This window comes from Capricornis sumatraensis, chromosome 1 (assembly GCF_032405125.1).
Source record: "Capricornis sumatraensis isolate serow.1 chromosome 1, serow.2, whole genome shotgun sequence".
In the NCBI taxonomy this organism is placed as follows: domain Eukaryota; kingdom Metazoa; phylum Chordata; class Mammalia; order Artiodactyla; family Bovidae; genus Capricornis; species Capricornis sumatraensis.
The window spans coordinates 23833802-23861243 of record NC_091069.1 but is presented as its reverse complement, the minus strand read 5'-3'; the positions used below and the strand labels follow the sequence as shown (position 1 = coordinate 23861243).

Here is a 27442-nt window from a genome sequence, read left to right as displayed (position 1 = left end):
AAACGTATTTTTTTTTAATGGCTGGGTAATACTCCATTGTGTATATGTATCACAGCTTTCTTATCCATTAGTCTGCTCATGGACATCTAGGTTGCTTCCATGTCCTGGCTATTATAAACAGTGCTGTGATGAACATTGGCATACATGTGTCTCTTTCAGTTCTGGTTTCCTCGGTGTGTATGCCCAGCAGTGGGATTGCTGGGTCATAAGGCAGTTCTATTTCCAGTTTTTTAAGGAATCTCCACACTGTTCTCCATAGTGGCTGTACTAGTTTGCATTCCCACCAGCAGTGTAAGAGGGTTACCTTTTCTCCTCATCCTCTCCAGCTTTTATTGCTTGTAGACTTTCGGATAACAGCCATTCTGACTGGCGTGACATGGTACCTCATTGTGGTTTTGATTTGCATTTCTCTGATAATGAGTGATGTTGAGCATCTTTTGATGTGTTTGTTAGCCCTCTGTATGTCTTCTTTGGAGAAATGTCTGGTTAGTTCTTTGGCCCATTTTTTGATTGGGTAGTTAATTTCCCCTTTCATGCTTGTTAGCATTTGTCTTACATATTGCGGTGCTCCTATATTGGGTGCATGTATATTTATATTTGTTATATCTTCTTCTTGGATTGATCCTTTGATCATTATGTAGTGTCCTTCTTTGTCTCTTTTCACAGCCTTTGTTTTATAGTCTATGTTATCTGATAAGAGTATTGCTACTCCTGCTTTCTTTTGGTCTCTATTTGCGTGGAATATCTTTATCCAGCCCTTCACTTTCAGTCTGTATGTGTCTCTTGTTTTGAGGTGGGTCTCTTGTAGACAACATATATAGGGATCTTGTTTTTGTATCCATTCAGCCAGTCTTTGTCTTTTGGTTGGGGCATTCAAGCCATTTACGTTTAAGGTAATTATTGATAAGTATGATCCCATTGCCACTTACTCTATTGTTTTGGGTTTGAGTTTATACACCCTTTTTGTGTTTCCTGTCTAGAGAAGATCCTTTAGCATTTGTTGGAGAGCTGGTTTGGTGGTGCTAAATTCTCTCAGCTTTTGCTTGTCTGTAAAGCTTTTGATTTCTCCTTCATATTTGAATGAGATCCTTGATGGGTACAGTAATCTGGGCTGTAGGTTATTTTCTTTCATCACTTTAAGTATGTCTTGTCATTCCCTCCTGGCCTGAAGAGTTTCTATTGAAAGATCAGCTGTTATCCTTATGGCATCCCATTGTGTGTTATTTGTTGTTTTTCCCTTGCTGCTTTTAATATTTGTTCTTTATGTTTGATCTTTGTTAATTTGATTAATATGTGTCTTGGGGTGTTTTGCCTTGGGTTTATCCTGTTTGGGACTCTCTGGGTTTCTTGGACTTGGGTAATTATTTCCGTCCCCATTTTAGGGAACTTTTCAACTATTATCTCCTCAAGTATTTTCTCATGGTCTTTCTTTTTGTCTCCTGGGATGCCTATGATTCGAATGTTGGGGCGTTTAACATTGTCCCAGAGTTCTATGAGATTGTCCTCATTTCTTTTAATTCGTTTTTCTTTTTTCTTCTCTGATTCATTTATTTCTACCATTCTATCTTCTACCTCACTAATCCTATCTTCTGCCTCCGTTTTTCTACTATTTGTTCCCTCCAGAGGGTTTTTGATCTCATTTATTGCATTATTCATTATATATTGTGTCTTATTTTTCTATTTGTCCTATCTCTCCTGTTCCTTTTAGCATTTTTTCTGGGATTTACAATGTACATTTAAAATTTAATTATGCAGTGTATATCTGTTCCCTCTTACTCCTTTGTACTGTTTTCTAACTTTTTAAATAAATGTTAAACCTCTACAGTATATTATTATTTTTTTGTCATCTAACTAAGGAATTAAACAAGGATGGATCTCTTATTTTTTCTTCTATTTTCCATCTCTGTTATTTTCAACTTTTTCTTTTTGTGAAAGTTTCCATTTGATAGTGTTTCTCTTCAACTTGAAGTCCTTATTTAATATTTCTTATAATGCAGGTCTGTTGATCTGAAACCATTTTTGATTTTTGCCTTCCTTTTTGTAAAGTATCTTCTCTGGATATAGAATTCCAGGTTGACTGTTTTTTTCTTTCAGCTCTTTAAAGATGTCATTGCATTGTTTTGATGAGAAATTAACAGCCATTTCTATTACTGTTTTCCTGTAGGTAATGTCTCTTTTTTCCAGCTGTTTCTGAGATTTTCTCTTTTTCACTGATTTTAGAAATTTGACTATCATATTGTGGCAGGAATGGGGACCTCTTCCAGGGCCCGAAACTGGGCTCTTGTCAAATGCTCGGAAATTAATTGTCCGAGGAGACACATGTGCCAACAAAGCAAGAGATTTTTTTGGGAAAGGGCACCTGGGTAGAGAGCAGGATGGTAAGGGAACCCAGGAGAACTGCTGTGTCACATCTTGCAGTCTCGGGTTTTATGGTGATGGGATTAGTTTCCGGGTTGTTTTTAGCCAATCATTCTGACTCACAATCCTTCCTGGTGGTGCATGCCTTGTTCAGCCAAGATGGATGCCAGAGAGAAAGATTCTGGGAGGTGGTTGGACATGTGGTGTCTCCTTTTGACCTTTCCCGAACTCTTTGGTTGGTGGAGGCTTATTAGTTCCATGTTCCTTACCAGGACCTCCTGTCATAAAACAACTCATGCGAATAGTTACTATGGTACCTGGCCAGGGTGTGTGGTTTCAATCAGTGTGCTTCCCCTAACAATAGACTTGACATCATTTTTCCACTTTATCTTCCTATAGGTCCATTAAGCCTCTAAGATCAGTGGATTTGTAGATTTCATCACATTCACAACTTTATGGGTGTTATTTAAAATACAAATAAAGTTTTCTAACTCAATCTCTTTCCCCTCTTCTGGCACTTATAGATTGGTTGTGATTATTCCACTGGTTACTGATACTCTATAGAATTTTTCAGTTTTCCCCTCTCTTTTTTAATTTATGTAGTTTATTTTGTGAAGTTTTCAAGGTATCAGTTTAAACTTTTGTTTAATGTGCTTTTAAGTCCATCCAATGGATTTTCCATTTCAGGTATTTCCTTTTTTCATTTCAATAATTTGGCATTTATAGTTTCTGTCAGATTCTTTTGATTCCCTATTTATTCGGTTTGTTTATACTTTCCTTTGTATCCCAAAATATATAATAGCTATTTTGATGTCCTTGTCTGCTTATTCCTCGATAAGTATCATTTCTAGGTATATTTCTATTGACAGGTTTCTTTTTTTTTTCATGATATGAGTTATGCTTTCCTGCTTCACATACTTTGCAACTTTAGACTATATGCTCAACATTATGGGTGCTGTGTTATAGAGTGTCTGGTATTTGTTATCTTTTCCTAAGAGTATTGCATTTTGTTTTGGAAAGTTAATTTCTTTGTGGATTGGCTTAATTTTTTAAGACTTATCAGTGTTGTAGGATATGGTTTACAGTAGCTTTTATTTTAGGGTTAGATCAGTTCTACTTTATGATGAGGCCTGTCCAGGGTCTCTTAGAAATGCTCAAAGTGTTCAGTGAAGTCTCTCCACTGTGGCTAGCTGGAACTTATTACCATTTCAGATCATCCCCAAGATCTGATAGTCGTTCTCCCTCCGATACTCATCCTCTCCAAGTGTGTGCAAAGTTGTTTGGCCAAAGACCCAGGGATTCCTCTCCGCAGACTTTCAGCATTCCCTTTTTTTTTTTTTTTTTGTAGAGAAATATTAATTTTAATTTTTATTATCTGAGCCTAGACTATGACATTTAGCTAAGGACCACTTTTATTTTAATCATCTATGAAGAATCCACTATGTGTCAGGCACTTAGGTGTCACTGTTCCTTCTGATGAAAGCAGCAAAGAAAAGTCAACTGGAAGCAGAGGAGTGAGGAAGGAGAACTCCAAGTTTTGCTTGTTACAGACTAACTATTTTTTTTTTTTAATAGACATCATTTACTTTTATTTTGGGTGTATGATTATCTCATTTAATTAAAAAAATTCTTATTGGAGTATAGTTGCTTTTTATTTTTTATTTTTTTATTTTATTATTTTTTTTTGTGTTGCATTTCTTTATTTTTTTTTTAATTTTTTTTTTTTTTAAATTTTAAAATCTTTAATTCTTACATGTGTTCCCAAACATGAACCCCCCTCCCACCTCCCTCCCCATAACATCTCAGTGGGTCATCCCCATGCACCAACCCCAAGCATGCTGTATCCTGCTTCAGGCCTTACCCACTTTCGTCTGGAAGGTTGCCTTGTGGATTCTAGTCAGCTTAGTAGCTCTAAACTCTAACCTTCATCGCAGTTCAGTGAGACTTCATGTCCTGTCTGAGGTCTCTCTTCATACATCGTAGTGGAGAAAGTGCTTCCTGGCAGATAGCGAGGGTGAGCCTGGGTCTCACCTCATCCGTTTCCCTTTCTCCCTGTCATCACATCTTGTCCTGCTTGTAATAAACCATCTGAAAATAATTCTTTGCCATATTTTATTTTTATGCTGGGAGGCCTAATCTGAAACTAGTTACTCTGTTTTTTTTTTTTTTCTTTTAATTACAAAAGCAGTACATAATTGTAACAAATTCAAATAATGAAGAAATCGAAAAGTAACAAGATTGTATTATCTTAATTTGCATTCTTCATAGAATGTGAACCCCATTTTATTTATCTGTTTCCCTATTAGTGGAAATTTAGGTGGTGTACTGTGGCTTATTTTTTTCTTTCTCTGCTTATCTTTGTCTCCTTCCCCTTGTAACAATGCTGGAAAAGACATCCTGTTTGTCCGTGGGTATAGTATTCAAAATGTAGCTACTGCCATGTTTCCTTCCTGAAAGTTATACTTCATACAACCAGGTAAAAGGTGTGAGTGAAGCCATTCTTTTTCCACTATCAGCACCATGAGTGAAAGTGAAGTTGCTCAGTCGTGTCCGACTCTTTGCGACCCCATGGACTGTAGCCTACCAGACTTCTCAGTCCATGGGGTTTTCCAGGCAAGAGTACTGGAGTGGGTTGTCATTTCCTTCTCCAGGGGATCTTCCCGACCCAGGAATCGAACTTGGGTCTCCTGCATTGTAGGCAGACACTTTACCCTCTGAGCCGGCGGGGAAGCCCGAGCTAGTTAAGAGTACGTGATAAAAAAGTCCTTCCTTCCAGGTTGGAGACAGTCCCTTAAATTATGTCTTTTTCTAGTCCTGGTTGCAGATCATGAGGCATCTGATCTTCATCCAAAAATACATTACTGAGATAAGCTTCAGAAACAAACTTAGGGTGTTCTTTAAGAATTCAATTAAATTTTACATTATCACATAATAGCAAAGAACTATCCAAGAAATGAGTCTTACTACCTCCATTGGTAGACCTCCATTAACAAACTTGGATTTAACATTTATTAAACATCTTTTTCTCCCTAAAATTACCCTCATTTTAATCAAATATAACTAAATTAAGTGCTTACAAATCAAATAATTCTAAATTAAACAGTAAATTTCAGGTTCATGTGAACTGGGAAATATTCAGTATTAAATACCTGATTAATGTTTGTTTGTTGACCTATCTAATATAGACATGTCTTAGAGTATTTAACAGTAAGTAGAATATTTTCATTGTACCTAGGTTTAATATAAGTTAAATATTATATCTGTTACAAATTTGTCAACAAGGAAATTACCTTGAGTGAAGAAACTTCTAAAAAAAATGTAAATAAGATATGAGCTTTTATATAAAGTCTATTAAGAATAATTATTCTTTAGAAATATCTGTCTAAAATAGTCTCTCCAGATTGGTGTAACTTAAATTTCTAAGGGTTGTGCCAAGTGTGCTAAGTGTTGGAAGTCTATTGAATAGTTAGGTCATTTCCAAATAAAATACGATTTTGAAACATTTACTACTAAACACTAATTTCCTTTTACAGAGAAACTAAAGAAATTTGGGACTATAAATGAATAATGTTTGGTGCCATCCTAAAATGTTCTAAGAAAGCAAGGGTTTTAGAAATTATCACTGGTATTTATGCTCACCAATCTATAAAATGCTAATATAAAAGTTAGTTCTTGGTTGCTAAAGGAAAGTAGGAAGTGTGTTTTCAGTAAAAAAAAAAAAAAGGAAGAAAAAGTTATGAAAAAAATACTAAAAAGAGTTATGCATGATCAGGATTTTCTAAAATTGGATTACAATTAGTTAGATAAACGGATTTTGTTAGAAATGACACAGCCGTAAGAAAACTGGTTAGAGTCAACTAGGGCCAAGATGGCGGAGCTGACTTTCACTAGACCTTGAGCCTTGGTATTTACGCCTATTGTGACATATCAACAAGCTAAATGATACACCCATCAACATTGACTAAACCTGACCAAATGTTCTAAACCCTTTTAATTGATCTTTTTTATAAAACTTCCTAAATAGAATTCTTTTGAAGTTCTTTTGACCTCTAGCTAACTTTGGGGTGCTTTAGAGGACCCCTGAAACATCCCAAAGAGAGATATTAAATTGTGTTTGTTTGCTTGGTTAAATTACATGAAAAAAGATTATTAAATGAGTAATAAATCCACTCATGTTATAATGTATGGTAAAATTACTAATACAGATATCCTAGAAATTATATGGAGTTCTTAGCATTTTGATATGTCCTGGTAGTCTAATGAAAAATCTGATGACTTCACAAAAGTTAAAAAAGGACTGAATGAACCAGCAAATATGCTTATAACTTTTATGGTTTCTATCTGAAAAATTACAAGTTTGAATCTTGTGTTTTCTGGAAGAAGGGAAAACCTTCCTCTCAAACTAATTATGAAAATTATTTGGTAAAATTATATGTTATAAACAAAACAATTATATTTTCTGTCTGACTCCTCCAAAAATTTGAAACTCTTAGGTTTCCAGTAAGTTGATCAAATGAGCTAGGAAGTTTATCTCACTGACTGTACAAATCAGCACCATGAGTTACCTGTTTTCTAAAATATCAGGTTAGCAGAGGGGAAAAAAGCATCTCATTTCTAATTTGCTTATCTTTATTTATTAGGTAAAATGTATGTTAAGTGGCTATTTTCTTTGTATGTGTGTGTATGTGAATTGTTAGATCATATCCTTTTGTCTATATTCCTCTTGGATTACTTGACTTTTCTTTATTGACTGTGTCCTTATTTGACTATTTTCTAATTATTTCTGTATTATAGTGTGAATGCTATCCTTTGTCATTTGTTGTAGATATTTTTCCAAATCCATTTGCCTTTTAAATTTATTATGTCTTATTTTCACAGAGAGGTTTTTTTTGTTGTTGTTGTTGGCGGGGGGAGCAGTAGCCACTCTTGTCATTCTTTTTTTCCTTTATAGTTTCAAACTTTGTTATGCTTTAGAACTTCCTTGTTCTAGGGCTGTATAGGCTTCCCTGGTGGCTCAGAGGTTAAAGCGTCTGCCTCCAATGTGGGAGACCTGGGTTCGATCCCTGGGTTGGGAAGATCCCCTGGAGAAGGAAATGGCATTCCACTCCAGTATTTTTGCCTGGAGAATCCCATGGATGGAGAAGCCTAGTAGGTTACAGTCCATGGGGTCGCAAAGAGTCGGATACGACTGAGCGACTTCACCTTACCTTCACCTAGGACTGTATAACTTTTCTCATGTGCTACCAGCACTGTTCAAAAATGTTGCTTGGAACATTTAGATGATTAACTCCTCTGTGTGTCTTCTAGTCCTACTAGTTTGTTCTTGCTCACTGGTTCTTGATGTCAGAGTCAGAGAATGTTTGGGAGACAGTGTTCATTGAACCCTTGGTGTTCGCCCCATGGTCACACCCAGCCGTTTTACAGCAGCACTGAGAATAAAGCCCATGGTTCCTTATTTTCAGTTCTTTCCCTTTTCCATTTCTAATTTGGGTACATGAGCACTGGACTGCAGTGTGCTTCTTCAGCCCTGGGCTGCTGTTGTGTACCAGCAGAGTATGAGGCGCTGATGATAAAGTTATGAACAGAATGGACACAGCATCTGACGCTGTGGAATTAATAGTTTAATGCACAAGGCAGACAGTGAGAAGTAGACATATATACTGATATGGGATAAGGGCTGTGAAAGACAGGAAATTATCGGAATGGAGGAGAACAGGGGGCCTTGAGGCTGCTGAGACAGGGCAGCTGGAGAACGCTGCCTGAGCAAGTGAGATTTAAACGGAGATGTGAAAAATGGAAAGGAGCCTGGGACGGGTTCAGGGGAAGAGAGTTCCAGGCCGAGTGGATGGAAGCTCTGAGGTGGAGGCAAGCTCAGCAGCTGGTCCTGGATGAGAGCAGGTATAAACGGCTTCTCCAGGAATGGGATAATTGTCAGATTGCTGGTGAACTCTTATCATCAGCCTTTTTGAACACTTTCAGAAAACTCCATTGACGCTGACTTTGTAAAAATCTGTGCTGTTCACTCCTCTCTGAAAACCGTGCAGAATGCTGGAAAGATCTGGTGATACCATCTTCATTTTCATGTTGTTAGGTGAAATTTTATCTTGTAGTGAAAACATATCTTTATTTGGGTGAGAACACATGCTGAGTTTTCTGGAGCGGCTGGTTTATAACTAGAAGTGATAGTAAAAACAAATTCCCTTCAGATGGGGCTTATTTCAGACAGATACAGAATATTGTATGTAAATCTGTTTATCCTCCTACAAAAATGAAATAAGAGGAAAGATGTGTTATCACAGCTAAAACAGAAATAATGGAAAAATGTTGCGGTGTTTGTTTAGCACATTAATATTTTTCAGACATTAAATTGTCCTGTGCTGGTATTCCTATAGCATCTGTGTGTATATGAGTCTCGGAGTTCTGTGTTGTTATCATCCTGTGCATAAATTTACTTACAGGTTTCATTATTTCTTTTAGAGGTATGTGAGGACAGAGAAGTGACTTTTTTTTCACTTTATTGTCATCTTAAAAATTGCTTTTCCAAAGTGTATGCAGTTCTTTGTTAGGCTTAAAATTCACTAGACCCTCCTGTATTCAAGGCTCTCTTGGCTTTTTTAGTATGCGTTTCACCTTTTGAAAAATAGAATGAAGATTCTCAAGGAAGTCGTGTATATTTTTCCCATAAACAGAACATATTTTACATATATTGTAGAGATAAGAGGGAGGTTTGAATTCTATAATATTCTTCTTTAAGGTGGGAAAAGGACTTCAGTTATATAATTCATGTTTATTTGTTTGTTAGTCCCTAAGGAATGGTAAACTCTTACCATTATTACAGATTTTTCTTGGGCTTTGCTCATTAGTGAGACATCTTGTTCCAGGTCCTGGAATGGCACTGTCGAGTAAGAGCTTGTCTCAGAGACTTGTGGGGAAAACACTCATGTAAGCACATCGTCTGATGTGATAAATGCTGAGGGACTTTTGTAGGGCATATTTGGGGGCACAGAGAGGAGGGTGATCTGTTTTGATAAGTGTCAAAGAAGGATGAGGTGACAGTTTGTTACCACAGATGGTTGTCACCAACAAGAAGCCTTTGAATAACATTGGAAATGAACCTTCTAGGTTCATTTCAGTCACTCAGTTGTGTCCGACTCTTTGAGAACCCATGAATCGCAGCACGCCAGGCCTCCCTGTCCATCACCATCTCCCGGAGTTCACTCAGACTCACGTCCATCGAGTCCATGATGCCATCCAGCCATCTCGTCCTCTGTCGTCCCCTTCTCCTCCTGCCCCCAATCCCTCCCAGCATCAGAGTCTTTTTCAATGAGTCAACTCTTTGCATGAGGTGGCCAAAGTACTGGAGCTTCAGCTTTAGCATCATTCCTTCCAAAGAAATCCCAGGGTTGATCTCCTTCAGAATGGACTGGTTGGATCTCCTTGCAGTCCGAGGGGCTCTCAAGAGTCTTCTCCAAAACCACAGTTCAAAAGCATCAATTCTTTGGTGCTCAGCCTTCTTCACAGTCCAACTCTCACATCCATACATGACCACAGGAAACACCATAGCCTTGGCTAGACGGACCTTAGTCGGCAAAGTAATGTCTCTGCGTTTGAGTATACTATCTAGGTTGGTCATAACTTTTCTTCCAAGGAGTAAGCGTCTTTTAATTTCATGGCTGCAGTCACCATCTGCAGTGATTTTGGAGCCCCCCAAAATAAAACCTAACACTGTTTCCACTGTTTCCCCATCTATTTCCCATGAAGTGATGGGACCTGATGCCATGATCTTTGTTTTCTGAATGTTGAGCTTTAAGCCAACTTTTTCGCTCTCTTTCACTTTCATCAAGAGGCTTTTTAGTTCCTCTTCACTTTCTGCCATAAGGGTGGTGTCATCTGCATATCTTAGGTTATTGATATTTCTCCTGGCAATCTTGATTCCAGCTTGTGTTTCTTCCAGCCCAGCGTTTCTCATGATGTACTCTGCATAGAAGTTAAATAAGCAGGGTGACAGTATACAGTCTTGATGTACTCCTTTTCCTATTTGGAACCAGTCTGTTGTTCCATGTCCATTTCTAACTGTTGCTTCCTGACCTGCATACAGCTTTCTCAAGAGGCAGGTCAGGTGGTCTGGTATTCCCATCTCTTTCAGAATTTTCCACAGTTTCTTGTGATCCACACAGTCAAAGGCTTTGGCATAGTCAAGAAAGCAGAAATAGATGTTTTTCTGGAACTCTCTTGCTTTTTCCATGATCCCGCGGATGTTGGCAATTTGATCTCTGGTTCCTCTGCCTTTTCTAAAACCAGCTTGAACATCAGGAAGTTCACGTTTCATGTATTGCTAAAGCCTGGCTTGGAAAATTTTGAGCATTACTTTACTAGCATGTGAGATGAGTGCAATTGTGCGGTAGTTTGAGCATTCTTTGGCATTGCCTTTCTTTGGAATTGGAATGCAACCTGCCCTTTTCCAGTCCTGTGGCCACTGCTGAGTTTTCCAAATTTGCTGGCATGTTGAGTGCAGCACTTTCACAGCATCATCTTTCAGGATTTGAAACAGCTCAACTGGAATTCCATCACCTCCACTAGCTTTGTTCATAGTGATGCTTTCTAAGGCCCACTTGATGTCTGGCTCGAGATTAGTGATCACATCATCATGATTATCTGGGTCGTCCCAGGTGGTTGTGTTAATCGTGAGTTCCAAGGTGGATAATGGAGAGAAGGGGTGGGAGGTGGACTGGAAATCCTTGAGGGGACCTTTGGTGAAGCGCCGTTCACGTCTGTGAAGGAGTTTGGACTTGGTTTTGTTGGAAATGGACAAGCACCAGGGATTTTGAAGGAGCAGAAGGATGGACTCTGTTCACCTTTCTTTTTGACAAAGATAACTTAGGATACAGTTGAGGAAAGGTTAGAAGGGAAGAGCCTGAAGTTGGGGAGACCTGTTAGGAGGCTGTTATGAGAGTCTAAGCTAGAGATGATGAGCCTGAATTGGGATATTTGCAGAGGAAGAGAGAAAAGGTGAAACATCTTAGAAGCACTTCTGAGGCAGTAATCCTTAGGCTAAATCCAGTCTGTGTCCGAGGGAGTGTGCGCTGTAATGGAGCCAACAGTGTGTGGGGCAGCGGCAAGCTGAGACTCTGGGCTTTATATCCTGACTCCTGCCGTCACCTGGAGTCTCCTAATTATTTGGAGTTTTTGTTGGTCAAGGCAAGGCACTGGTCCTTCCTGGTTCTTCAGTTCTGGGATTCTATTATGGGGAAATGGAAGCAAAGGAAACAGCAGAAAACTCAAACCAACCTAATGCTGTTCAGAGCTGCACAGCCCCTTTTTCTTTTGCAGCTGGTAGCCTTTCTGTTATTGTACTGAAAAATTTGAAACAGAAGAAAAAATCAGGTGTTGGATTAGTAAGCTGTTGATTCTCCAAGTTTTATAATTGTGTGATTGAGAACAAACAGTTCTTGATTCACTTGCCTAAGATGTGTTTTTTCTCTTTCTAATACTGTGTTGATATAATTTCCCTTTGTTTTTCTTCAGCATCTGTATTTGAAATATGTATTTAAAAGATAAAATACATATCTAAAAGATTGGCAGTTGAAATTTTCTTTTATTTTTGCCTTTGGAGAAACTTAGCTCCCTGGATTGGAATCATTTTCTGCCCATATTCTATGCTGTTGATCTCTCTTAATTTCATAAGTATTTTGAGGAATATCATTCCTGGATGAGTACATGGTCAGCGTTCAGTAGACCACTGGGTCAGTAGACTTCATTCTCAGGTAAGTGGGGCAAAGCTTGTCATGGTTTACTTTTGCCCCTCTTCCTTGAAGTAGCTTTTTGGGAGCTGTTCTTTTCTCCTGAATGGGAGTGTTAGAGACCTTTAGGAAATGATGTCATGCTAGAATACTCTTCTTGCTGCAGAAACTGTACGTTAACTATCTTTATAATGATAAAAGCACTTCCTTTTTCATTCTAGTTCCGAAAGACCCAAAACCACAGTGGAGGCGTGTGGCATGGAGTTACGACTGCACCCTGCTGGCCTATGCTGAAAGCATGGGAACTGTGAGGGTGTTTGATCTCATGGGAAGTGAGCTCTTCGTTATTACTCCGGTATGTACATACCCCAAAAACTGCCTTTTATGTATAGGTACTTGAATGAATGAGTGAATGTGATGAAAGAGGAAATATAAATCAGGATAATAAGCTGTGGAGTTAAGATCTTAGATCTAGTTAGAGGGCTGTTCATGAAATATGTCTTCTTTGTATTTTGAAACGCACTATGCAGACATCAGTTCAGTTCAGTCGCTCAGATGTGTCTGATTCTTTGCGACCCCATGGATTGTGTGCCAGGCTTCCCTTCCCTACCAAATCCCGGAGCTTTCTCAAACTAACCTACCATTATGACAAGATGGTAGTAAGTAAGAGGGGAGAAAGTGGTAATAAAGTTCCAGTGAAGGAAAGAAGTCAATGGGCCTTGGAACAGAACCAGCCTGAGAGGAGTTAGAATTTGTTACCATAAAAAGGTAGAAATTGAGAGGAAGGGTGAAGAAAAAGAATTAATGGTGGTAGTAACTTATATTTGTGTAGTGCTTTGTATTTCGTTAACGACTGATGTATATTCCTGTGTGATATTCACAACACCCTTTGAGTAGACTGGGTACACAGTCTCCTCATTTTACAGTTTAGAGAGCTTAAACTGTGAGGAATAAAATGACTTTTCCCCTGGTAATCCAGTTAAGTAGTGTCTCTTTTAGGAGTTCAGTGCTTTCTTTCTTTCTTTTTTTTTTTTTTGACTTTGTATCCTCCTTCCTCAAGTGAACAAAGTACAGGGCAGGAAGAACAGAGGTCCTAATTCTGGCTGCTTTTTAGAATCACCTGTGAAGCTTTATAAAGAACAGAAAATGAAACAAAACAAATGACTGGATTTCCCAGGCTACACCCAGAGAAAGTCTGACTTAATTGATCTGAGCAGGACCTGAAGGATAATGTTTCAGGTCTTTCAACTGATTCTAGTGAGAAGCTGGGAGTGAGAACCAAGGATATAGAAAATGGTTTTTGTTAAAAAATGAGTGGAAAAACTTGAAAAAGTAGACTGTGCTCATGTCATAGAAGTTCTGGGGAACCAAACAAAGAAGGTTGAGTTACTATTTTCTAGAGTAGCACTGTTTGTGCTGAGTCACTGAAGTTGTGTCCGACTCTTTGTGACCCTGTGGACTGCAGTCTGTCAGACCCTTCTGTCCATATGATTCTCTAGGCAAGAACACTGGAGTGGTTTGCCATGCCCTCCTCCCAGGGATCTTCCTGACCCAGAGATTGAACTCACATCTCTTTTATCTCCTGCATTGACACTGGGTTCTTTACTACTAGCGCCACCTGGGAAGCCCTGCTGCTGCTAAGTCGCTTCAGTCGTGTCTGACTCTGCGACCCCATAGACGGCAGCCCACCAGGCTCCCCCATCCCTGGGATTCTCCAGGCAAGAACACTGGAGTGGGTGGCCATTTCCTTCTCCAATGCATGAAAGTGAAAAATGAAAGTGAAGTCGCTCAGTCGTGTCCAACTCTTAGCGACCCCATGGACTGCAGCCTACCAGTCTCCTCCGTCCATGGGATTTTCCAGGCAAGAGTACTGGAGTGGGGTGCCATTGCCTTCTCCAGGGAAGCCCTAACACTGTTCAATAGAAATTTAATGTGAGCTGTAAATGTGATCACATGTAATGTAAAATTTTTTAGTAACATTAAGTTCAACAGGTGAAATTAATTTTATTTAACATATCCAAAATGATTGCATGTTGAAATGACTGTAAAAATTATCAATAAAATATTTCACATTATTTGTTCGGTACTAAGTCTTTGAAATTTGGTCTTTTTATGTTTTTAGCTTATCTCTGTTTGTATCTATCAGATGTTCCATAGCCGCATGTGGCTACACTATTGATATTTTATTGAGTGGTTTTAGACAGTGAGGGTCCACTGAGGGTGGCGAATGTGATTCCTAAGGTGCACATGCCTCCAGAACTACCAAATATAGCCTGATATTTAGTTGATGGAAAAAGGCTGGCGTTGAGCGACTGTTTTAAGAGTCCTTCCCTTTAAATTGCCGATTAGGCAAATGAAAATAACTGGAGATTTCTTTCTTCTTCTGTCTTTCTTTTTAATGTAACACTGGTTTACTACTGGCAGTGGAAAGTAACATTTGAGAGCTTATGTCTGAATTCTGTATCTTAAAATTCTTTGAGGCTGAATGATAGAATTAGTTTTTTTCTTTTTTCTTTTTCTCCTCTTATTTTGCAATGGAAATATAGTCTGAACAGAAATTCAGTTATTAAGTGAACATCTCATCCAAAGAGGATGTTGTGGTTCCAGCCTGTGGTTGGCAGGGCTGGTCTAGACTTGGATGTGTAGTTCTGGGCACTTTGCCTTAGATGATTCTTCATATACGATCAGTTCTGGTGCTATCTTAAGGTATGCCTGGCAAGGCCAGTGTCTTGAATATCCTTCCATTATACATGTGGTAACCTATATCTAGTATTTTTTAGTGACTTAATTTCTCTCTCTTCCATAGGCATCTAGTTTAGCAGGCGATTTGAGCTATGCCATTGCTGGGCTGATATTTTTAGAATATAAAGCAAGTGCACAGTGGTCTGCAGAGCTCTTGGTCATCAATTACCGAGGAGAACTTAGAAGCTACCTTGTAAGGTAAAAATACACTTTATTTGAGATGCCCTGTTTGAAATAATGTTTACTTCCTTGCTTTAGTGTTAGATTTTGGTGCTTTTTTTTTCCTTTCAGCATTTTATTTTGAAAAATTGCAAATATAAAAGAAAGGTTGATTTACTGTATAGCACAGGGAGCCTATAGTCAGTGTCTTGTAACAACCCATAATGGAAAATAATCTGAAAAATAATATATGTGTATTACTGAACTACCTCACTGTGTACCTGAAACATTGTAAGTCAACTATACTTCAATAAAATATGTATGTTAAGAAAAAAGGGGAGATATATTCATTCACACTTAAGAGAAATTTAAAAGGATCAGCTGTTAGTCTATGCTTTGTTAAATAAACCTGTATATAATTTTAAAAGGTTGAAAGAATTTTGTAGTGAGCTCTCATATGCCTCTACTTAAATTCTGTTCAGCATTTTGTTGTACATACTGTGTCATATTTCCATCTAGTTCTCTGGCCATTAATCAGTCCTATTTTTAATGTATTTCAGAGTCAGTACTTATTATTTTAGAATAGTGATAGTGAAGTTGCTCAGTCGTGTCTGACTCTTTGTGAACGCGTAGACTGTAGTGTACCAGGCTCCTCCGTCCATGGGATTTTCCAGGCAAGAATACTGGAGTGGGTTGCCATGCATATTTTAGTATGCATATGATTAATTAAAGTTCAGAATGTACTTTACAGTTTTTTTTTCATTGAGAAAATTTGCATGCAGTGAAATGCGCAGATCTTAACTGTACCAGCCAGTGAATTATGACAAATGCATACATTTGTGCAATCCAAAGCCCTGTCAAGATACAGAACACTACCATCAAGCAAGCAAGTTCCCTCATGCCTCTTCTTAGTAAAGCTTTGTCCATTCCCACCCTCACAGGAACTGCTATTTATAATTTTTCTTCATCATAGATTAGTTTTGCCTGTCCTAGTGATTTACATGAACAGACTCATAGAGCATGTACTCTTTTCGTTTGTCTTCTTTCATTCACCATGTCTTGAGACTCATCCTTATTTTTATATGCATCAGTGGTTTATTCTTTTTATGGCTGCTTAGTACTTCATTGTATGACTATCTCACTAGTCTTAGTTTGGGTTGTTATAACAAAATACCATAGCTGGGTGGCTTAGCAATAACAGAAATTTGCTTCTGACAGTTCTAGGGGCTGGAAGTCTGAGATCAGGGTTTCAGCCTGGTCAGGTTCTGGTGAGAGCTCGTTTTTGGGTGCAGACTGCCCACTTCTCCTTATATCCACATATGATAGAGAGACAGCTAGTTAGTTCTCTAACCTCTTCTTATAAAGACACTAAACCCATCTTGACCTAATAGCTCCCAAAGATCCCACTTCCAGATATCATCACATTGATATTAGGGTCTTAAATGAATTTGAGGGGGTACAAACGTTCAATCTGTGGGGATCAAAAATCCTCAGCCCATAGCACTCCTGATCTGTTTATCCATTCTTCTATTGATGGAGCTCTCAGTTTCCAGTTTTGTAAACAAAACAGCTGTGACCACTCTTGTGTAAGTCTTTATGGATAAAAGCTTTCGTTTCTCTTGGGTTAGTATCTTTGAGTGGAATTCCTGAGTCATAGGGTGGATATAGTTTGTTTTTTATGAGAGATTGCCAGACCTTTTTCAGAGTGGGTATAGCATTCATAGTCCTGCTAATAGTTTATCAAAGTTCTGGTGCTTTTTACATCCTCAGCAATATTTAAGGATATAAATTTGGTGGTGTCTGTCTTTATAATTGTAGACATTTTAATGGGTATTTAGTGGCATCTCACTGTGGTTTAATGGTATTTATTTCTTACTTACCTCTTGAATTTAGTGTTGGAACACATCAGAGCTATCAGGAGAGCCACTGTTTCAGCTTCAGCAGTCATTATCCTCATGGAATCAACACAGCTATTTACCATCCCGGGCACAGGTAAGCAGCCGTTTGCTCTCATATTTAGTGGAGTATTAAAGTGGATGTAGAAGCCTTGGCACAGTTTCAGAAGGAAGAAATTGTCCGTTCTGATTTTTATTTTGGCTTCATTTCCTCTTCTTGTGTATAGTTGCCTTAATGTCTGTGGTATTATTGTAGTCCCCTTCTGAACATTCATGCTCATCTGTCTGGCACACTGAGCTTCTTGGAGCCAGAATGGGCACTGGGAATATTCACTGAGGAATGTCTCCTCTCTTTGTTCTCTGAGTCTTTTCATATTTGTAAAATGAAGATAATACAGAGCACGTCGCATTGTTGAGGCAGTTTAAAAGCAGTGCGTATGAAATGCCTTGGCGTAGAAGGACCTCAGTGGCTCTTCTTCCCTTCCTCTGTCGTTCTTTGCAAGTTGGGGCTGCACTGATTATTGCATAGTCAATTTCTGTCACTCCGGGCACAACTCCGAGCTACTGTGGACTCAGTTCCAGACCTCTGCAGTCAGAGAGGTATTGTTGCAATAAAGGGAGTGACACACATTTTTGATTTCTTAGTGGCTATAAAAGTACATTTACATTATGCTGTAATTTTAATTGTGCAATAGCATTATGTTTAAAAAATGTGCATACCTTAATAAAAAAGTACAAAACAGTTTAACAGTAGTAACATCAAAGATCACTGATCTCAGATCATCGTAACAAATACATTAATAATGAAAAAGTTTGAAATATTGAGAGAATTACCAAAATGTGGCACAGAGACATGCAATAATTGCTGTTGGAAAACTGACACTTTAGACTTGCTCTGTGTGAGGCTGCCACAGACTTTCAGTTTGTAAAACAAAAAAAGCAGTATTTGTGAAGTGCAGTAAAGCAAAACAGTGAAACAAAGTTGGCTTGTGTGTGTGATTCTTCCTGTGTGGCACTTATCCATGTATTTGCCAGCTACGCAGAGGGTTACCTAAAACTTTTGACATTTTCTGCTTCCCATGATTTCTCCCTTTGACTTTGTTATTTGTGAATGAAATTTACATATATTTTATCAATTAGTCAGGCTAACTTTTTGGTTCTCTAAAACGGAGGAATAAATATCAAATTGAGCCAGGCAAACCTTGCTTGAGTTCTGAATTTTGAGACTTATCCTCTTGGCAAGTACTTAAACTCTGATCCTCAAGTGTACTTAAAGTATTTTAATTGAAAACGTATAAAAGTTTTCTTTCTGTTCGATCATAGGTCTGTCCTTCTGTTGGTTCAGAATGTTATGATTATGAAGTTTTTATACTAAAGAGTACACACACACACCTATATAGCTCCAATGATTTCCTGTTTGTACTTTCTTGATCTCGTCCCCTCCGGTCCCCTATTGATAACCACTGTTCTAAGTTTTGCTTAGATCTCTTGCTTTCTTTATAGTTTACCACTTATTCATATTTAGTTATGAGTGTATTTTTTGTTGTTGTTGAGTTGCTAAGTAGTGTCTGACTCTTTGCGATCCCATGGACTGCAGCATGCCAGGCTTCCCTGTCCTTCATTATCTCCTGGAGTTTGCTCAGATTTGTTTCCATTGAGTTGGTAATGCCATCCAACCATCTCATCCTCTGTCACCACCTTTTCCTCTTGCCCTCCTCAATCTTTCCCAGCATCAAGGTCTTTTCCAGTGGGTTGGCTTTTTGCATTAGGTGGCCAAAGTTATTGGAGCTTCAGCATCAGTCATTCCAATGAATATTCAGTGTTGATATCTTTTAGGATTGACTGGTTTGATCTCCTTTCTTTTCAAAGGACTCTGAAGAGTCTTCTCCAGCACCACAGTTTGAAAGCATCAATTCTTGGACACTTAGTCTCCTTTGTGATCCAACTCTCAAATCTGTATGTGGCTACTGGAAAAAACATAGCTTTGACTATATGGACCTTTGTCGGCAAAGTGATGTCTCTGCTTTTTACTATGATGTCTAGGTTTGTCATATGAATTTGTAAATGGAGTCACATAGGACAGGGGTCCCCTACCCCAGGGGTGCAAATAGATCACAGAGCAGGAGGTCAGCAGCGGTCCTGCGAGCTGAACTTCATCTGTCACTCTCCTGTAGCACTCATTACTCCCGAATCATCCCCCCAACTCTGGCATTTGCTTTGTTTATTTCATGATGACTCCTCCATTGTCTGTCTGTTTTTTTTTTTTTTTTAAACCAAGGTCAGTATTAGACTTCTTAGCAGTATTTCAGGAAGGTAAGTGAGGGTCTCTTGGGATCATAGGTTTGAAATGATCATACACTCAGTAGTTATTACATGATAATAACTTGTCATAAGTGAGACTATATTCATTATTTCTTAAGGCTTTCACTTTGTGGCATAGGATGTAAGTAAATAGAGGTATTTTTGGAGGAGTGGACTCAAAATGAAAGTTTTGGAAAGGTGAATTATAAAACCACTGAAGGAGAGCCTCTTCTTGGTTTTGCAGTCATATACAATTTGTGACAGCAGTCAACTTGGAGATGGATGACTGCATTAAGGTTTCTGAATGAGAATTGTTATAAAGCAAGGAATACATGTAAATGTCTTGTTGTGCATGACAGAAATATTGCTAGTTGTTTATATTTTCCATTATGTGATCTTTTTTTAAATGAAAGAACCTGAAATATTCATCACATTTTTTATTTATTTTTGGTTAGTTTAGTAATGTGAGCCTGTGGTATTTTTCATCCACAAGGATTCTGTAAATGTGAAATAAATCAGCCAGACTGGAGTTAGGATAAATTGGTGATATACAAACTCAAGGTTTTATGCTGGGAGCACTATGGAAGAAGAGAAATTGAGGTGTAAGTTGGGTAATATGAAAGAAAAATTAGTTGAGAAGCTTTGGGATAAGCTCTGTGGATTTGCTGATTTTGACTGTTTTCCTTTTCGTCTTCCTACTCACAGCCTAAGAATGCATTTTATCCTCTCCAGACTATCTCGTATTCCAGTTTTGCTCTCCCTCCTACACTTACCCCAACACTTCCTTCTGTTTTCTGTTCTCAGTGTTGCCTTTGTGTGTTAGATTTGGCTTATATTGTACCCGGATTCCAGCTAGGAGGAATCTCGTACCTCTGCATTTTTAGAAGGGACTACATTAAACTTTTAGTACAGGTGGGTTCTGTTCTTGGTGGTGATTAGGTTGTGGTGTCTGCCCTCTAGGAGTGCAGTCTGTCTTAGGAGTCACACATTCACAAATAAGGGCACCCACGTAATATGAATAAGTTAAAATAAAATACAGTAGTCTGCCCTATCCACAGGGTGTATGTCCCTGTGGACATACACAGGGGATGCCTGAAACTTCAAATAGTACTGAACCCTGCATATAGTGTTGTTTTTTTTTTTTCTCCCACATACGTACATATCTGTGGTAAAGTTTAATTTATAAATGAGGCACAGGAAGAGAATATTTGAACTGCCAGCATCACTACTCTTGTGCTTTGGGACCATTATTAAGTAAAATAAGGCTTACGTGAACACAAGCATTGCAGTACCTCACCATCCATCTCTGATAACCTGGAGGGCTACTGAGTGCCCGAAGTGTGAGATGCACTGGCCAATGGCACGTCGTCTCTTGGGGCAGGATGGAGCAGGATGGCACGGGAAGGCACAGGATTTCGTTACACTGCTTAGAGTGGTGTGCAGTTTAAAACTGTGAACGGTTTATTTATGGAATGTTCCATTTCATGTTTTTGGGCTGCAGTTGACTGTGGGTAACTGAAGTTGCAAAAGGTGAAACTGTGGGTAGGGGATTACTGTGTATATTTTTAAATAATAGCTTCCGCTTTCAACAGCTTTTTGTTGTTTTTGTTTTGAGGTTTTGATCCTAATTTTATTGTAAATTTCTACAAGCAAAATCTGACTTATTAAACTTTGAGGCTCCAACAGTTCTTTGATAACTGCTCAAACATAATTAGTGTTGGAAGCTAACTTTTTCTAGGTCCTGAATTATATCTCAACAAACACAAAAGGTGGAAAACAAGCCTCTTTTCTTGGTCCCTTTTGAGAAGCCACTCATTCTTGGAATCCTTGATGATGCTTTGGTATTTTAAGTGTATAGTTCAGTGATTTTTAATAAATAAGTAGGGTTGTGCAAGCTCTACGCCAGTCAGTTCTAGAATATTTCCAGTGCTCCTAAAGATCTCTCATGCCCGTGAGTTTCATGGAATGTAAATCACAACCTCCATAAAACTGTAATAAAGAGTGAATTGGAAAGAAAAAAGATCCTTTAAGCAGGTTTTCATTTGAACACTTTCTTTTTAAGTTTTAAAATTAACTTTAAATTCACATATAGTAAAAAGGGTGTATGTTTTTTAAAAAATTATTGAAGTATAGTTGGTTGACAATATTGTATTTATTCTTTACTGTAAAGTGACTCAGTTGTACACATATGTATTCCTTCCCATATTCTTTTCCATCATGATTTCTCACAGGATATTTAATATAGTTTCCTGTGTTGTATAGGAGGACCTTGTTGTTTATCCATCTGCTGTATAATAGTTAAGCCCTGCTGCTGCTGCTGCTGTGTCGCTTCAGTCGTGTCCGACTCTGTGCAACCCCATAGATGGCAGCCCACTAGGCTCCCCCGTCCCTGGGATTCTTCAGGCGAGAACACTGGAGTGGGTTGCCATTTCCTTCTGCAATGCATGAAAATGAAAAGTGAAAGTGAAGTCACTCAGTCATGTCTGACTCTCAGCAACCCCATGGACTGCAGCCCACCAGGCTCCTCTGTGTATGGGACTCTCCAGGCAATACTGGAATGGGGTGCCATTACCTTCTCTACTGATCCCAAACTCCCATTCCTTCCCTCCTGCCCCATCCTCCTCCCCCTTGGCAACTGCAAGTCTGTTCTCTATATGAGTCTGTTTTTATAGATATGTTGATTTGTATCATATTGTAGATTCCACGTATAAGTTATATCGTGTGGTATTTGTCTTTTTCTTTCTGACTTTAATCTCTGGGTCCATCCATGTTGCTACAAATGGCGTTTCGTATTTTTTGATGACTGAGTAATACATAAATTTTGTGTGTGTGTGTGTGTGTGTACACACCGCATCTTCTTATCCATTCATCTGTTGATGGACATTTAGGTTGTTTCCATATCTAGCCAAGTGATACTCTTGGCTATTATAAACAGTGCTACTGTGAATACAATGGTGCATGTATCTTTTCGAAGTATAGTTTTGTCTGGGTATATGCCAAGGAGTCGGACTGTGGGATCATAGGACTACTCTAGTTTTCTGAGGAATCTCTGTACTGTTTTCCCTAGTTGTTGCACCAATTTACGTTCCTACCAGCTGAACACTTTTGTCTTTATGTTAAGAAAGATACCCAGGTTTACATTAAGAAAGATACCTATGTTTCATGTAGTCTATAAGGAAAAACCATGATTGATTAATAATGTTTCATGGTTGTGTTTAAGGATTAATTCAAGCATTTGAGTGATTTTTTTTTTCCCTTTTAGTCACCTGTGTTAAGCCAGATACAGATTCTGCAAAAAGAGTGTGAGACAACATTTACAAGGAGCAATAAGCTAGGTTGTCAGCTTGCCTATATATAGAGTACAGTTAGGTAGGAGTGAATTGGCTAAAGAGCAGTTGGGTGATTGCATTCTCCTAAATGTGCTCTCATAGTATTTGCTACTATTCTGTGCAAGTCTCAGAAGATGGACGAGGAGATAGTCTTTAGAAAGCTGTTAATTTTAGGGGATACTGAGGAATACCTTTAAGTTATAGCATACTGCAGTACTAAAGCGCTGTGTCTCCTGATTTGGTCATCTCTTGTGGGCTTCTGATTTCCCTAAATCGCACTCAGCATTTTATTTGTTATTATTATTATGTATTTATTTATTATTTATAAGCATTACTTATTTTACTTTTTAAAATTTATTTATGTCTAATGGAAGGATAATTGCTTTACAGTATTGCATTGGTTTCTACCAAACATCAGCATGAATCAGCCATAGGTTCACCCATTTCCCTTCCATGTGAATATTCCTCCCTCAGCGTTTTAAATGCAGGCTTCCTTCACACTCATTTACTTGAGATACCCCCTTTATCCTATGAGTTGTACTTAGTGGGGGGATCAAAAATGTCTCATGTGAATGAGCTCTCAGGAGACATGACAACCTCCCTGGCACAGAATGGAAAGAAAATAATCCTGGGCGTAGACTGGGCAGGGGTGTGGGTAGAGTACTCAGAGGGGCCCACCACCTCAGTACGTCACCATCGTCTAGGGAAAGGTCCCACAAATGTTTTAATTTTATCTTGTGGAAGAGATAGTGTCGAGAATACCCTACCTTAAAGGTTTACCCAAGAGCACTTGTAAATTTGTCTTCTCTTATAAGCTGTAAGATATAGACCTATGAGATGCTTTGGGGAGCTAATCAGTGAGCCTTTATATCCATTACATTGCTGTAAAATTGCCCGTCTTTCTTTCTGGTTCCTAAGGTCATATATATTCTGTGAGAATCAGGTCAGTGGTGTGTAAAAGATATACTATATTGACAGCTGGAGGAGCAGTTATGTATAAATTGCATTAGGAAATTTCTCATAAGCCCTAGCTAGATAAGATTTAATAATTTTATGAAGGATTGCTTCTAGAAAAGGAATGAGTGCCGTGGTCCTGATCCTTGCTGATTATTTTCCACTGCAGCGAGAGAGTGTGTTTGGCCTTTGATCATGTAGGGGCTATTGACATTTGAGAGATTAATGTGCAGCTTTATAGCTGGCAAGTATGAATGTCAGGAATTGAGTATCTTAACTTACATTAAGGAGTTTTTCATGTTGCCTTTCGAACGCTCATTCTTCCAGTGTGAGCAAATTCTTCTTTCCATGAGTTCAGGTTGGTTTTTAGAAGAGAAATGAAGAGGTACTGTTATTAGTAGAGAAAGCTGTGTCGTTTTGGCAGAGAGGAAAGTCCTTAGATGTGAATTAAGGGACTTGCTGAGCTTCATGGACTAACTTTTCTTTTTTTCTTAAACAGGTATATGTTTCTGGTGAGGCAGGGAAGTCTTAGCTACATTCTGTGATCTGTTTTTATCCAGAATATATTACAGATAGGGAGACATGCATGACTCAGAAGCATCTTGGTTCTTAGCAGCTTTCAGCTGTCTTTTAAGTCAATGATAGGGCTTGATGACTTTTACTTTTCTTTGGCCTACAATTGAAAAAAAAAATTATTTGGAAATCGTTGTTAACCCATCCATCAATCCTCTACATGGAGAGTCTTTGAGAGAAGAGGCTAGTTCTCATTATGTTGTAGTTATTTATACTTAGGTGGGCCCTTGTAGGCCTTGATAAAGTTTTGAATTCCTACAGGTCATAAATAACGAGTCTGTGTCTCTCCTCTTTGAGTGTTTTGGTTGTGGTTTAACCTGATATATGATAACTTTGTATGTCAGTGAACTTCATTGATCTTAAGTAGGGTATTTTGTACCTGGGTTATACTCCCTCCCAGCCTTCTCCCCCTGCCACCCTCACCCCAACCCCACCTCCCACCCCCCTGCCCCCAGCCTCTAACTTTAAGGACTATTTCCACAGTCCTTTTGCAGAATTTATGGAAATAAAATTTTAAGAAGTGACTTGGGCGAGATTGAACTTCTTATACTTGGAGTCATGCTCGCTATTGTGGCTCTCTCTTGAAAGTAGAGGGATGAAAGAAGACGATTATCTTTGGTTATTTTATAGGAATTAAAGAATGATGCTTAAATATGGTTTATATACAAAAAGAAAATAATAAAAATACATTTGTGTTGTGATAGAATGTGTACTGGATTCAGTTCAGTTGCTCACTTGTATCTGACTCTTTGCGACCCCGTGGACTGCAGCACGCCAGGCTTCCCTGTCCATCACCAACTCCCGGAGTTTGCTCCTGAGGGTGAAACCAACACCACAGACCACAGAGAAAAGAGACAGAAACTGGCTTGTTGATGACCACTCGCTGTTGAATCACCCAACCCTGAAGTCAGCCCCACCTCTGAGCTTTTGAGTTACATAAGCCAGGAAATTTTCTGCTCAGTTAAGCTAATTTAATTGGATTTTCACTTGTGTCTAAAAACATTCTAAAATTAATCTATATTTATATAGGAGTAATTATTATTCCCCATTATATAGAAGAGAAACCTCAAGAGTCATTTCCCCAAGGTCGAGCTTGATGGGAAGTCAGGAAGGTCTAACTATAAACCTGTCTCTCACCGTGCTGCCACTCAGAGAACTTCACGATGTGTCTAAGATTCACCACAATTTAATTCGATACGATGAGAGGCCACAATATTCAGTTCAGTTCAGTTCAGTCGCTCAGTCGTGTCCGACTCTCTTCAACATGAACCGCAGCAGGGCAGGCCTCCTTTGTCCATCACCAACTCCTGGAGACCACCCAAACCCATGTCTGTTGTGTCGGTGACGCCATCGAACCATCTCATCCTCTGTCGTCCCCTTCTCCTCCTGCCCTCAATCTTTCCCAGCATCAGGGTCTTTTCAAATGAGTCAGCTCTCCGCATCAGGTGGCCAAAGTATTGGAGTTTCAGCTTCAACATCAGTCCTTCCAGTGAACACCCAGGACTGATCTCCTTTAGGATGGACTGGATGGATCTCCTTGCAGTCCAAGGGACTCTCAAGAGTCTTCTCCAACACCGCAGTTGAAAAGCATCAATTCTTTGGCATTCAGCTTTCTTTATAGTCCAACTCTCACATCCATACATGAATACTGGAAAAACCATAACTTTGACTAGGTGGACCTTTGTTGGCAAAGTAATGTCTCTGCTTTTTAATATGCTGTGTAGGTTGGTCATAGCTTTTCTTCCAAGGAGCAAGCGTCTTTTAATTTCATGGCTGCAGTCACCATCTTCAGTGATTTTGGAGACCAAGAAAATAAAGTCTGTCACTGTTTGCCATTGTTTTCCCCATCTATTTGCCATGAAGTGATGGGACCAGATGCCACGATCTTAGTTTTCTGAATGTTGAGTTTTTAAGCCAACTTTTTCACTCTACTCTTTCATTTTCATCAAGAGGCTCTTCAGTTACTCTTCATTTTGTGCCATAAGTGTGGTGTCATCTGCATATCTGAGGGTATTGATATTTCTCCTGGCAAGCTTGATTCCAGCTTGTGCTTCATTCAGCCCAGCGTTTCTCATGATGTACTCTACATAGAAGTTAAATAAGCAGGATGACAATATACAGCCTTTATGTACTCCTTTCCCAACTTGGAACCAGTCCGTTGTTCCATGTCCGATTCTAACTGTTGCTTCTTGACCTGCATACAAGTTTCTGCATACAGGTTTCTCAGGAGGCAGGTAAGGTGGTCTGATATTCCCAAGTCTTGAAGAATTTTCCACAGTTTCTTGTGATCCACACAATCAAAGGCTTTGGCATAATCAGTATGCCAGCAGAAGTAGATGTTTTTCTGGAACTCTCTTGCTTTTTCGATCATCCAACGGATGTTGGCAATTTGATCTCTGGTTCTTCTGACTTTTCTAAATCCAGCTTTAACATCTGGAAGTTCACGGCTCATTTACTGTTGAAGCCTGGCTTGGAGAATTTTGAGCATTACTTTGCTGATGTGTGAGATGAGTACAATTGTGCAGTAGTTTGAGCATTCTTTGGGGTTGCCCTTCTTTGGGATTGGAGTGAAAACTGACCTTTACCAGTCCTATGGCCACTGCTGAGTTTTCCAAATTCGCTGGCATACTGAGTGCAGCACTTACACAGCATCATCTTCCAGGATTTGAAACAGCTTAACTGGATTCCACTACCTCCTCTAGCTTTGTTGGTAGTGATGCTTCCTAAGGCCCACTTGACTTTGCATTCCAGAATGTCTGGCTTTATGTGAGTGATCACACCATCTTGGTTATCTGGGTCATGAAGATCTTTTTTCGTATAGTTCTTCTGTGTATTCTTGCCACCTCTTCTTAATATCTTCTGCTTCTGTTAGGTCCCTACCACTTCTGTCCTTTATCGAGCCCATCTTTGCATGAAATGTTGCCTTGGTATCTCTAATTTTCTTGCAGAGATCTCTAGTTCTTTCCCATTCTATTGTTCTCTATTTGCATTGATCACTGAGGAAGGCTTTCTTATCTCTCCTTGCTATTCTTTGGAACTCTGCACTCAGATGCTTATGTCTTTCCTTTTCTCCTTTGCTTTTTGCTTCTCTTCTTATCACAGTTATTTGTAAGGCCTCCCCAGACAGTCATTTTGCTTTCTTGCATTTCTTTTCCATGGGGATGGTCTGGATCCCTGTCTCCTGTACAGTGTCATGAACCTCCATCCATAGTTCATCAGGCATTCTATCTATCAGATCTAGTCCCTTAAATCTATTTCTTACTTCCACTGTATAATCATGAGGGATTTGATTTAGGTCATACCTGAACGGTCTAGTGGTTTTCCCTACTTTCTTCAATTTAAGTCTGAATTTGGCAATAAAGAGTTCATGATCTGAGCCACAGTCAGCTCC

At 38.9% G+C, this 27442-nt stretch overlaps 1 protein-coding gene across 1 annotated transcript in view; it reads left to right on the top strand.

The window, feature by feature from the left end:
• Positions 1-27442, top strand: part of NBAS (NBAS subunit of NRZ tethering complex) — a 335202-nt gene that overhangs the window by 25122 nt on the left and 282638 nt on the right. Inside the window, exons 7-9 of the mRNA XM_068975288.1 lie at positions 12320-12453; positions 14905-15038; positions 16893-16991. Of these exons, the coding sequence (XP_068831389.1) occupies positions 12320-12453; positions 14905-15038; positions 16893-16991 (367 nt within the window). The remainder of the gene's footprint in view (positions 1-12319; positions 12454-14904; positions 15039-16892; positions 16992-27442) is intronic.